At 33.3% G+C, this 13,212-nt stretch overlaps 2 protein-coding genes across 2 annotated transcripts; one reads left to right on the top strand and one right to left on the bottom strand.

Moving 5' to 3' along the window:
- Positions 1–80: 80 nt before the first annotated feature.
- LOC112053595 (homocysteine-responsive endoplasmic reticulum-resident ubiquitin-like domain member 2 protein) lies at positions 81–8,629 on the bottom strand. The gene is made up of 4 exons (XM_024093057.2): positions 8,145–8,629; positions 4,858–5,297; positions 4,262–4,489; positions 81–3,414 (listed from the first exon to the last, which is right to left on the bottom strand). Exons 1-4 carry the CDS (start codon positions 8,286–8,288, stop codon positions 3,132–3,134), a joined length of 1,095 nt encoding a protein of 364 aa, XP_023948825.2. The 5' UTR covers positions 8,289–8,629; the 3' UTR covers positions 81–3,131.
- A 398-nt stretch (positions 8,630–9,027) lies between these two features.
- LOC112053599 (mediator of RNA polymerase II transcription subunit 20) lies at positions 9,028–12,894 on the top strand. Its single transcript, XM_024093060.2, has 4 exons — positions 9,028–9,270; positions 9,635–9,777; positions 11,032–11,291; positions 11,920–12,894. The coding sequence occupies exons 1-4, from the start codon at positions 9,257–9,259 to the stop codon at positions 12,130–12,132; spliced, it is 630 nt and encodes a 209-aa protein (XP_023948828.1). The 5' UTR covers positions 9,028–9,256; the 3' UTR covers positions 12,133–12,894.
- Positions 12,895–13,212: the final 318 nt, after the last annotated feature.

Here is a 13,212-nt window from a genome sequence, read left to right as displayed (position 1 = left end):
ATTGCGCTCTTTTTTTCTCTTAAAGAGTGGTTACTTATTATAGGGGTAGTCGGTTACACTAATAAACAAAACACATGCCATCAATATTAATAATTTATTTCATGCGAATTTAAACACAATCGTAACGTATCACAGTATGAATTTGATTTACATCCATGAACGAGCACACATACAATTTGCTCCTAATTAGGTTATAGGTACACAAATATCCAGCAAACATGAAGTAAAGGTCTTATTGGCGTATTAGCCATATAGCCGAATTTAAAATCGGCCAATTTGAACAGCCTACAATGACCCTTCCATTTAAAGTAGGGATGGCATTTGGAGCTTGGTCCCATCACGGTGCTCCAATGCAGGCTGGCGGACAGAAGCCTTCAAAGATGTGTAGGTATTTACCGAATTAGTAACCAGTAACTATAGTCTAATAACACCTAATAGTACAAAAAATGCTATGCTGTATAGCGTCAAAACAGCTTAAATGAAGTTAAACAACAATATTTATATACCTGAAAAATTGTCTTTTATCACAAACTGTTAACTGAGTCCTCAACTGCGCGATACAGGGGTGCGGGCTGCGTAGAGGGGAGCGAAATATTTTGTCAATAAGTAGGGTTGCCCCTTGCCCCTAAGGAATTAAATACTGATGGGGTATGACATACGTCTTATGCATCCTTGTAAAATGTATCTACTACTTGGTTTTAGGCAACATTACCCTACATATTGGGAATAATATTGACTATGCAGCATGTGCATTGTCCAAGCTATCGCGCAGGCGAGGATTCGGTTACAAAAATTAAAAAAAGAACAAAAGAAGCTTTTTCTACTAATATGCATGCAAAGGCGGTCTTATCGCTAAAGCGATTTCTCCTAATTTCCAAAACAATCTTTATTACATATTATAAGTTCTAGTACTAATAAAAATAAATCCTCAAGAGGAAAACCATCAATAAAATACATATTTACACTAGGAAAAAAATATCACTGTACACACATTAGGTTGCGTTCAGACTGACAGGCTACTTTAATGTCAAGTAAAGTCTCCACAATGTACTGGTGTAGTCTCCACAATGTACTGGTGTAGTCTTCACAATGTACTAGTGTAGTCTCCACAATGTACTAGCGTAGTCTCCATAATGTACTAGTGTAGTGTGTCCATAATGTACTAGTGTAGTCTCCACAATGTACTAGTGTAGTCCCCACAATGTACTAGTGTAGTCTCCACTCCCCCCCCATATTCATAAACTTTAAATCATTATTCTTGTATTTTTTTTTAATAATCAGGTCGTAGGAGTTCAGATAAAGATACATAAAGTTTGGATAAAGGTGCAAACACATTAAACATCTAGATTATAAATTTTAAACATTTTATCAGTCCTATTAAAAAAATAGGATTCATACATATATGACCCGTCAGTCGGAACACATCCTACTTATCATTAAAAGATAAAACCGTAGAACTAACTCACTACATGCTAAATAAATAAATATATTACAATTAATATTTGGTGAAGCATCAGTAATTAATTCAAAATTAGCATTTACTTTGTCACTAGTGGAGACTACATTGAAAAAAAATGGTTGCATTTTTTAGTAATTTTACTAGCATATGCATTTCATAAAAGTAGACATAGGCATCATATGGCAGGTATCAAATAACATTACAGAAAGAAAAATAATCAAATTACAACAATTATCGTAATTTTTGAAAACAATACACATTCATCTTGATTTAATTATCATAAACTTTTACGAAAATTCCAAAGTGACAAATCACCTAACGTCATAATTTTAAAAGGGACAGTGTTTCTCAACCTTTAATAGATTACCTGAATTTATTTAATTTATTGTTGATGTGTAGAGTCCATTTTTTATATGCGTCTTTTATAGTATTTTTAACTGTTTGAGAAACACTGGTGTATGTTTATCCTATATCTATTAAAAATATTTTTATATAGATTAAAATTTTCTAATTTATACTTTACATTCCACCAATATTACCAAATCTAATTCTATAATAAAATTTAATTATCTTGAAAAATCTAATATTACATTACAACATACTTTACATTAAGCTGGGCGTTCACAGGCTACGAGAAACTATTAAATTGATTACACAATTTTAACAATATATTAAATAAAAAATATATATTATTACATGTTTGAGTGCTCAGCAATATTATGGTTTTCAAATGAATGAACTGCATTTTTAAAATATTGTTTAATAACTAGTGTTGCTATATCCAAGGATGACATGAACACCGGTTTTTCTAAACTGGCAACATTTTTTACAATTAAACCACTGAATATTATCGTTATTTTTTACATGTCATGCAATGTATATACAATCATGTCTTGCTTATGCAGAGTAAAAAAAAACTAAGAGAAGTAGAAGTAAATTAAAGAGTTTAAAATTCTTAAACTGAGGGAATAGAACCTGGTACTTACCAACAGTGCACTGTATTCGAAATAAGATAATAGCAAAAAACACTATTCGCCTTTTGCTTAAGCAAAATTTTGATGTATGACTTCTAAAATATGAAGTTACATTTTTTTATTTTCAGAGTACCTACCAAACTTAGGTAAATATAAACATTTTTATAGCCAGGCTATATCTAGTTCTCGATAATTTTATAGCCCATTTTAAGGGACTCAAAAGAAAGTAAATATTGAAAGTACATTAGAAACCAACATTATGTACCCAACACCAACAGAAAACCAACTAGAATGAGGAGTTTGATGTCAGAAATTCCTCCCATAACTCATAATGTTGAGCCTCAATAGCTCAACGGTAAGAGCGGTCAGACTCATCACCGAGGGGTGGTGGTTCGATCCCCGCCCCGTTGGTTTACCGTGGTACCCACTCCTAGCACAATCTTTCCCGACTAATTCGAGGGGAATATTGGTTAATTTCATATTAAAAAAAAAGTTATCAGAAACAAACTGTTTATCTCCTCTAGATGCAGCTTCATTGTAGGTACATACTTATGTACCTTTTCTATAAAGAACAGCTTTTCATTGAATAAGCCGCATCCAAATCGGTCCATCTGGGAGCTAATACTGCAGACAAATAGACACAGACTCTAAAATTACAACACCCCTTTTGTATTGTGGGTTAAAAATAACTATTGTATTTAATTGTTGGTGTCAGGTATTAATGATGATAAGAATGTAGTGACTATCATCCAGGTGACAGCTAGCAATGACTGTTGGTTGACATTATCATTATTCGGTGGTTCATTATTGGGACGGGCAGTCGGTTCCTCGTTCTGGTTCTGGTTGTTCTGGTTGTTCTGCGGTGGTTGCTGGTTGCGGGGTGGTTGCTGGTTGCGGTGCGGATGCTGGTTGCGGCGCCGCGGGTTCCGCTGGTTGTTCCTTGGGTTCAGTTGGAAGTCGCGGAAGAAACCGATTTGATGTCTGGAAAGATTTTTTTAATTTATAATATGAATAAGCAGAAAACGTCAATACTTTCTATTATACAGGGTGCTGGGGAGTATTTATCATAATTCTGGGGTTATATTATTTACTGTTACAATTAAAAATGTTCAAAAGACATGTGTTCTAAAATTTAAATTTTCGGAGTAAATCATATTTCTTTTGTAAATAGATCTTAAAGTCCCTTATACACATCCTTATAATTATGACAAGGATAGATAAAGGTGTGAGTTCATTGACCTATTTTATAAATGGACGCTCACATAGAAAATGTCACTTAAAAACTGGCCAATTTTAGAATTATTGGTAAAGAAAATGATACCTAAAGGCCTTTAAATATAGTCCAATATTTAATAAAATCCCACATTCAGAGCAAATTTAACCTTATAGAAACATGTTTACCAAAAACCATTGTTTAACAACCTCTCACAGACTGATAACAATAATTTATGAACATGTTTTTGATTTGCTAACTCTCCTTTAGTTTTACACATATGCTCACTATATTAATATTATAGAGGAAATATTTGATTGAATGTTTGTTTGTGTGCTAATAAGCTCTCAAACTACTGAACGATTTTAAAAATTATTTTACTGTTGGCTACACTATTCCAGAGTGCTATAGGCCATTTTATACCCGTATTCCTATGGAAACGGGAATCACGCGTGTAAATAAATCACTGCTAACACAGAACTCGAATTAATGACGTCATGATCCTAAAACAGATAGATTAAATACAATGAATCAACAAAACAGTTTAAAAAAATTATGAAAAACTCATGATCGAAAGTCAAATATTTTAACCAGGGCTTATTAATCAATACTTACAAATAGCCAGCCGCAGCCAACACCAAAACGAGCAACAGTCTAGTCGGGCTACCATACAGCCAAAACAGTGACAGCAGTATGCCAAATCTTGACGCTGCATATAGATGGTCAAGCCAGTCTCGCGCTTGACCGTCTTCGAGATCCGCCTCAGGTGCTTGTTGTGCTGGAGCCTGTGGGGGAGTCTCCACAGGGGGTGGTGTCGGTTGAGGCTCCGTTATGTTTTGCCTCCTGAAATTAGAGGGTAGTTGGAAATTATATTTTAATAAAATATACACTTTCAATAGCTTTAAGGTTAAGGCGCCGAACTCAAAATCGAAAGGTAATTATTATTATTACAATACAACAATGTATTGTTTGAAAAAAATTATAAATAAATTAGAGCACTTCCGTTTCATAATATTTTTTTTTCAAATAACATTTTTTCTGGTATCTAAAATAATAAATAAATATTCGAAAACTTAATTGCTTGCACATAATATATACCTACATGTATGTGTGTATTTAATATTATTGTAATCTTATCTTGTTAATATGTGAACTTTATATCAAAGACGCAATAAACTTCGAAAAATTAAAATAACCAAAACTCAACTCACATGTTGTGGTACTGCTGCATGTACTGTTGTATATAAGCCTGTTGCATCATCATCACATGGTTTGCCATAGAGGCTGGGTCATTTGGAACTGGTAGATATGGTTGCCCCATAGTGTAGTTAGGATATGGGGGCACTCTGCCATAGTAATACAAGTATGAATTTAAATAGTTCTGCATTTCCTCTGTATGATTTTGGTCATTCTCTGTTGTCTCTGGTCTTGTTGTAGTTTCTGTGGCTGTTTGGACACTCTCCGTCACATTTCTTTGACGTAAGCCGTCTGTCTTGGGTAGTTCCTGTGTTTGTTCCATTGTTTTCTTGTTTGCACAAACTAGGTGCATAGTATGGGCTATCTGGCTCTCATAGTTTCTCAATATGTCCTTGAGTATTGCGTTGTCATCCAATAGTTGGCCTGAGTATATTATTTTTTGCTCGTCTTCTTTCTGAAACAATAAAAACAAGTGTTTAATGTTTGTAAAAAATATATATTATTATTCATTTCTAATGTTAGTGGTTCGTGTCATTAGCCTTAATCAAGGTTGCAATGAACATTACCAAATTATTGACACAGTTGGAATTAGTTGGAACAAGCAATGGTCCAGCACCAGAAAGCTCAGTGTTGGATGACCTATCCCACAAGGTGGTCTAATGGCATCAACTGGGTAAAAGGGACCTGCTGGATGCATGCAGTTCTGGACCATGGTGCTTGGAAGTCCTCACAGAGGCCTATGCCCAGCAATGGACAACTAATGGCTGAAAATGATGATGAGATGTATACTAAAATGATTCAAGGTTTGTATTTAATACTATTAACAATAGTTATTTCAGAATTCTACCTGTTTCTAGCTAGGTTTTGCTGAGATTAATTAATTTTTACTACTTCTTAATAAAACATTTTACGACTGTACACATTTGATAGCATAGTTGCCAACTAGTGATTAAAATAAAATAACCAAACATATACATAAATGCAATAGCATATATATGCATAAACATAGCTCTCTGTAAAAGCTAAATGTTAATATTTTTAATTACAAATGGTATAATATAGATAACCTACATATTTATACAAGTGTTATTATATCATGATTGTAAATGAACATAATAGTGTAATTAAAATTCACATTTTTTGTTTGTAGAACAATATCATCACTTGCCATGGCATTCATAAACTGGCGAGCAATAATGTAATTTTTCTAGAATGTTTTTCAAACTTTCATTTTAATTAGGTAAATAAAATTAATGGTGATGTCATTTTACACATTAATATTGGCATCCATTATGAATTCATGACTGGGATCCCAAGGTGCTGGAATGGCAACCCTGCACTAAAAAGTGTTGGTTGACCCTCCACTAGGTGGACTGAGGACATCAAGAGAGTTGCTGAGATTGGCTCAAATGTGATGTTTGGAAGTCCCTAAAAAAGGTCAATGTCCTGCAGTAGATGTCCATTGGCTGAAATTATGATGATGACTAGGATTAACAGCTTAATATGCTCCATCTGTCAAGGTGTGTAACAACACCAAATTTCCAACTCTGGCCTGCTACAGAGTTACTTGGAAGAAAGAAGAGTTCAATATTTCATAGCCTAATCTAGAACTGAAACCCTTACCACATAGGATAGCAACAAGAGACAATTATTTTGAGAAATGTAAAATTTGGTTTAAATTTTTATTAAAGAGTTTATTAGGCTGGGCAGTTCTTTTATTTTCTTATTTTCTTTTCAGATGAGATAATTTCTCAATCAAGCATTGATTTGTCATTGAATTAAAAGAGAAATCAATTTGTTGTCATAACAATGATCAGTAATGAAACAATTGGTTAAAAAGATGTTCTCAATTTTAAAACTTCAACAAATAAAGGCCTTGGGTATTTCATATCAACATAGATATCAGGTGTGAAGTATAAATAATGCAAAATTTAATTGGGAATTGCTTGTTGGGTATAAGGTTTATAATGATAATTGGTAAAAAGTTGAGCTGTCACCTAAACAACAACTACAATGTAAAACATACAAGTATATTAAGTTAATGAAACAGACAAAGATCTAAGTACTAAGTAATATATCACTCAAGTCTTGGCGAGATAATTTGATGTTGGATGCAAGTAGTACAGACAACCATTGGATAGGCACATTGTGACTGAAAACTGAAAAACTGAAGGAGCATAAGCAACCATATTATCACATTAATTATCATTTGCCTGAGACTAGTTACTAAATAACAGTTTTTGATAATAAAATGTAACCAATATAGCCATCATTATCTGAAAAGTTTCCATATAAGCTAAGTAGGTAAGTCATAAACATGGAACATAGTTATGAATATATAGATAAGCACATATACAATATACATACTCTAATCTTATTTATGTGTGAAGTTTGCTAATTTGCATTGGGCCTGCATGGTGGACTATTAGCCTTACCCCTCTCATTCTGAGAGGAGACTTGTGCTCAACAGTGAGCCGGATATGGGTGCTAATGATGAGGCAAGGTATGAACATAAGCACATACATACCCTGCCCTTTAGCTTGGTTTTACAAAATTACCAAGCAACACACAACATGAATGTTGGAATCTTTTTATTTTAATTAATAGACAACAACTTATGATAACAAGCTTACATATTTTAAGGTTTCTTTATCTGGTTAGTTATTTCTGCTAACATTTCATTGTTTTTTATTTAAATTATTGTATTTTAGGAATGGTATGAAATATTATGATGAAATCAACCAATAATATTGCTATGGGAGTTCGGTATTGCAGAAATATAACAATCATCTTGAATTCCAATGGGTTTTTAACCAACTTCAATAAAAGGAGGTTTTTTAATTGAACTGTATATTTTTTTTGTGTTTTTTTCTTATTTGAAAACGCTGACTTATACTCTTCCAGGCATGGTCTAATGTTCGGTGGAAAAACTACTATACAAAACAACCTGTAATATATTTTCATTTTCATAAATTATAAGTATCTTTAAATGCACAAAAATATTGACATGTATCATGTTGATTTTCTAAATAAAATAAATACGATTGTAAATAAATTAATGACTGCTGTCCCAAATGAAATTTGCTGTGCGTGATCTATGTAAACATGCATATAATTTAATTAAGTATATTCTGGAAGGACTTCAAAACATTGTAGCTATCTAATCTATTTATTTGCTTCACTAAATATGCACGATAGCAATGCAATGTTTAAGCTATCGCTACGACAAGGACAAGAAATAAACTCTTCAATTACCTACGTCAAATTATGACCAAAACAATAGTATATTGAAATATTTTACCGGTTTGCTTGGATAAACATTTGAGAGATGACCCTTCAATTGCCTCACTGTCCAGGACGTCTGGCACTCGATGTTTTGATCCTCGATCTGCTGATTTGGTGCCTTCACAACCAATGTCACGTTATCTGCTATCATTTTTATCATCCAATTATATATGAGTACGTAGTTAGATAATACTTTAAAATAAAGTACTCTAAATGACACTTAAAATAATGACGCACTCTTTTAAAACGAATAATATAGAATAGTCTTTTGCTAAAACTTTCAACAGGTTTTGCGTTAGCTGATTAAAGTCTGATTATTAGTACGTAAATAAATATAATCCATACAAACAGGCTATTTTAAAGAAAACACCCCGACCCCGCGCACTTGTCAATTTGAGAATTTGTCGAAAAAATATTAAAATTATTTGGCCGCTTCTTATTGGTCCAGCAAAGTAGTTATTTTTAATTTTACGTTTTCCTTGTTTAATATTCTTTATTGCTATTGGTGTTTATTAGTTAGGTTTATTGATGATGAGATATTGCATTTTTATTGGTCAGATTTTCGTCTTTGACGATAGAACTTAGTTTGTTCTCTGCACCACAAACTGTATTAAGAATTGCAGATTAATTAAGTCTAATCGAACTAAATTTTTACTTCTTTTATCGGTATTTGTTAAATAATATTTGTTAGATCATGATTCAAGGCCACAAAGAAAATGAGAAACCACTTTAAGTAATAAAACTAATTTTTAAAAAATGTTAGTTGGCTGCACTGCAGTGCTTTTGAATCTGTAGTATTGAAGAGTGGTCTGTGCTCTATGGTATGATGTCAATTTGACAGGCTGTGTCAAGTTGTGGTGTCACTGTCAAGTTGTCCAAGTTGTCAATGTCAACTGTCACTGTCAAATGAAGATTGTCGTTTTGGGATTGTTTTGTTTGTAGAACAATTCGTTTGTTTACTATTTATTATTATAGATTAGATTTAAAAATTCAAAGTCTATTATTTTTTGAGATTACTCACCTATCTGAAATACTTGCAAAGCAATATGACTATTTAACTACGATTGAAACTTAAAATTTGTAAACATAACCTATGCCGGTTTAAGGATTTCTATATTTTGTTTCAGAATGGGTGTCACGATGTAAGTATACGTGTGTTCAACGTTCAAAATTTCATAATATGCATTGAATACGGAATTAATAAAAAAAAACATCAATACAGTGTATTGATTATTGTACAAAACCAACTACAGTTTTAACTCTGCCTTTGTAAACCATCACAAAAATTTGTAGTGACTCTACTATTTATCATCATTATCATCCTATTACTACACTACAGGGCCAGGCCTGTCTTCATATACCAAAAGTGATATCCATATCATTTTTTAAGCTCTAGCTAAGACCCACCCAATGCGGTTTAGCAGGCACTTTTATATCTATGAATTTAGCATAAAGAGAGTTGTACCTAAATACTCTGAATGAACTGCAATGTGTTCCTTATTTCAGTTTACAGCAGTATCCAGTTCCGGAGAACAAAACTGGCACATTTGTGATAGACTTGCTCACAAAAAGATTGCTGGCGCTGGGAGCCACACAACAGGGACAATTTCTAGTTGATTGTGAGAGCTATCTCTCTCTCCCTCAAATGGGTAAGTCATGATAATTTTTTAAAAAGGGATATATTAGCCATATTTTTAAATATGCCCAATGTCACCTTACCTTCCAATTAGTTGTATAAACTGTTAAGAAAGGGCACAGCATAATTGAATATGTTGGTACCAAAACTGTTGTCCATTCAGTGATGAGTCTGAAATCTTTACCATAGTTGAAAGAACAAGTAGATAGTCTATCTATTGTTAATGCAACCACAGAATAAAAATGAATGGTTAAGTGAATGTAAATATCAATAATTATTGTAAATGTAAACTTAACTACTCTAAGAGTTGAAAAGTTGATAGTTTTAACTCCCATGCCCCAGAGTGCATGATAAAGGTGGATTTACATTTGTCTGACGTGCTGAGTTGTGACACATCAGAATGGAATTAGTTTCATACATTTAGCATAGCAGCGTTTACACTTATGTGTAGTGACATCTTGTGATGGCTTCTGATGTGTCGCATACAAAATTAATGACTCGACACGTCAGATTAATATAATCTGCCTTTAGCTTACAGTCCCTGTTAAAATTACCTTAACATAACTGGTGATGAGAGAAAGACTATTATAGACCAATAGTAGTTAAATAGAAAGTATTGCTCTGTCACTTTTATTGCAAACAAAAGATCAATATTTTATGTTTTGCCACTATTGGTAAACAGGAAGTCTCACTTGTCACAAGATATCTTGTGGTTTGCTTCCTAGGCCTACTGGTCTACTTATCACTATATCCTGCATAAAGTATCCTGTCCACTTCCAGTTAAGTGTCTTAATTGTTAATGCCACATCTCTGACAGATAATGCAGTTGCATATAATGCATGAAAAAACAGCCTTTATTCGCTGACTGATATTATAACTATGTCATTTATATTACACTACTAGATATTACATATTAAAACTGTGTCATTTATATTACACTTCTAGAGCATTCAGGTTGCCCTTCAACATAGGCCTCCTCCAAACTTTGCCACTCTGCTCAGTCTCTAGCCTTTTTTTTTAAAGAGTATTTGCCATATCTTTTAAATACAACCAATATTTCCATTCCCCTCCAAGTAGTCGGGAAATACTATATTAGGAGTAGTGGGTACAACAATAGACCAACCTGACAGGGATTGAACCACCACCCGCCCATCTGGAGTTTGACCATTTTGCTGTTGAGCTATTGAGGTTCTAAGGTTTATAAAGCATACTTCTGTATTTATCTACACATTGAAGCATCATCATTAAAGATAATTTTCTTCACAAGGTCCAACAAAAACAGTCCACGTGTTACACAACTCTGAACAGCCAGCATCTGTATTTTCAATTCTTGAGAGTGGCTCAAAGAACATCCACGTAGTAGCCGACAGTCTTTTCGACCTGCTGATGATGAAGTTGAGCAACATATACACATCCAAGAAGCAAACTAAGATGGAAAGTAAGGGCACCAGACTGGAGTTGGGTGACTTCTGTGTGAAACTGGGCTCTGTCACCATGAACCAGAGCTTTAAAGGGGTGCTTATTGAGGTTAGTGGTGTTTTTATTTATTTTAGTTATTTAAATAATATACTACCAGACACCTGCAACATTGGATTTGCAAAAACACTTATAATTTCAAATACAGACTGTCAAACTTTATCAATCCCCCACTTCTCCCTTTTAAAGTAAGTCCTCCAATGTTACAGTGTTATATGTTATATACAACAGTATCACTGTATGTTATTACGTACAGTATTATCATTTAAAGTGATTAAAGTGAATAAATATTATGACCTAACAAATGAACTAACTAAAAATGGCTATCTAGTTAGTCTGTACACTGTTGAAGTAGGTGCGAGAGGATTACCAGAAAAATCTCTCTTTAACTTGCTTAAAGACCTTGGCCTCTCTAGAAGTGCAGCTAGTTCTATATTAGAATGAGTATCCAAAGCTGCTCTAATAGGATCTTACCTAATTTGGCTAGGCAGGGAGAACAACACGAGCAGAGAACGGGGAGTGTTGATCGATCGTCAAGGAATTCCTTAACCCTACATCCAGTAGTCACAAGTCCTGGACTTTGCTTGGAGTTTTTCTCTCTACCACGCGATGGAACCGGCACCTGCACAGTGAATCCATGGAATGCTAAGATATTTGTCTCTCTCTTGTTAATTTTAAGGTGGAATATCGGCCATGTGTAATGGCGAATGCAGTATGGGGTCTCCTCCGAGAGTTCCTGCAGGGTCTTTTGGGACCCTCGGTGCCTGTGCAGCCACCGCAGCACTTCCTGAGCAGGATGAATGAGATCTACACCCCAATAGACACCATATACCAATATCTAGAACATTTTAGTGCTTTCAGAAAATCAACCGGACTTAGAAGTGCAGTATAAGTGCAAATTTTCTTAGATACAAGTTATATATAAGTTTTAAATATGGCATAAAATGTGCAAATCATAAATACCCTGGACAAGTATTTGTCGTGTTGATCAGTTTCTGGAAATATTGTATTAGTTGTACATAGCTAATAAGTAAAACGACATAAGAACAGTTAAATAGGCACATTTTTAATGATGGTTTCTGTAATTGTTTTTCCAAAAACATACCTATAAATAAAATTGAAATGTGATTGCAAAATAACTATGTTTTCATGTGTTTATAGTTATTTACTCAACACTAAAACACAATCAAGTTTTGATTGCACAATCAAGCAAGTAAAGTTTACATACATGTAATAATACTTTATTTTAATAATAAACAATTTGTATGATCAATATGTTTTGTATTACTCAGTATTACTTTATCAAGTAAATACATTAAATTTAAAACATTTAATTTAATTAATATTCTAAATGCCTGTTATCAGATAATTTAGAAAATTTTTTGGTATCCAGGTTTCCTCACGATGTTTTTCCTTCACCGTTTGAGACGTGTATTTCTGTAGATGCACAAAACTGAAAAGATGGAGGTGAGACCGGATTCAAACCTACGCCCTCCGAATCGAAGGCAGAGTTCATTTCCGCTTGGCTATCATGTCTCATGTTTTGTTATTACACAAAAACATCCTATGCATAAGATTAACATGTCTGTAAATTATTCTCCAGTTAAAGTTTACTTATACTTTGTTTTCATAATAAACAATTTTGTCTGACCAATATCCTGTACTTATTACTCAGTGTTATATGTAACTTTACCAAGTACAATACGTTTTATAAATATATATTTAATTTACTGTTACAAATGCGTGCTACATTAGTATTTATTTATTTGTTAGCTAAAGGTAAAAACATAAATTATTTGTATTTCAATTTATAATATCTTAACAGCCAAAAGTGTAAAAGTGATAAAATAATAAAAGATTATACCTACCTTAACATACGCACTTAGAATACTCAATACTCGTACAACGTAACTCTATTACGGAACAGTAGGTGTAGGTGTAGGAATCTACTAGTGATTCCAATAGTAATTTG

Source organism: Bicyclus anynana, chromosome 2, assembly GCF_947172395.1.
Source record: "Bicyclus anynana chromosome 2, ilBicAnyn1.1, whole genome shotgun sequence".
Lineage (NCBI taxonomy): Eukaryota > Metazoa > Arthropoda > Insecta > Lepidoptera > Nymphalidae > Bicyclus > Bicyclus anynana.
The sequence above is the reverse complement of the archived record's forward strand: the minus strand, read 5'-3'. Positions and strand labels throughout refer to the sequence as shown.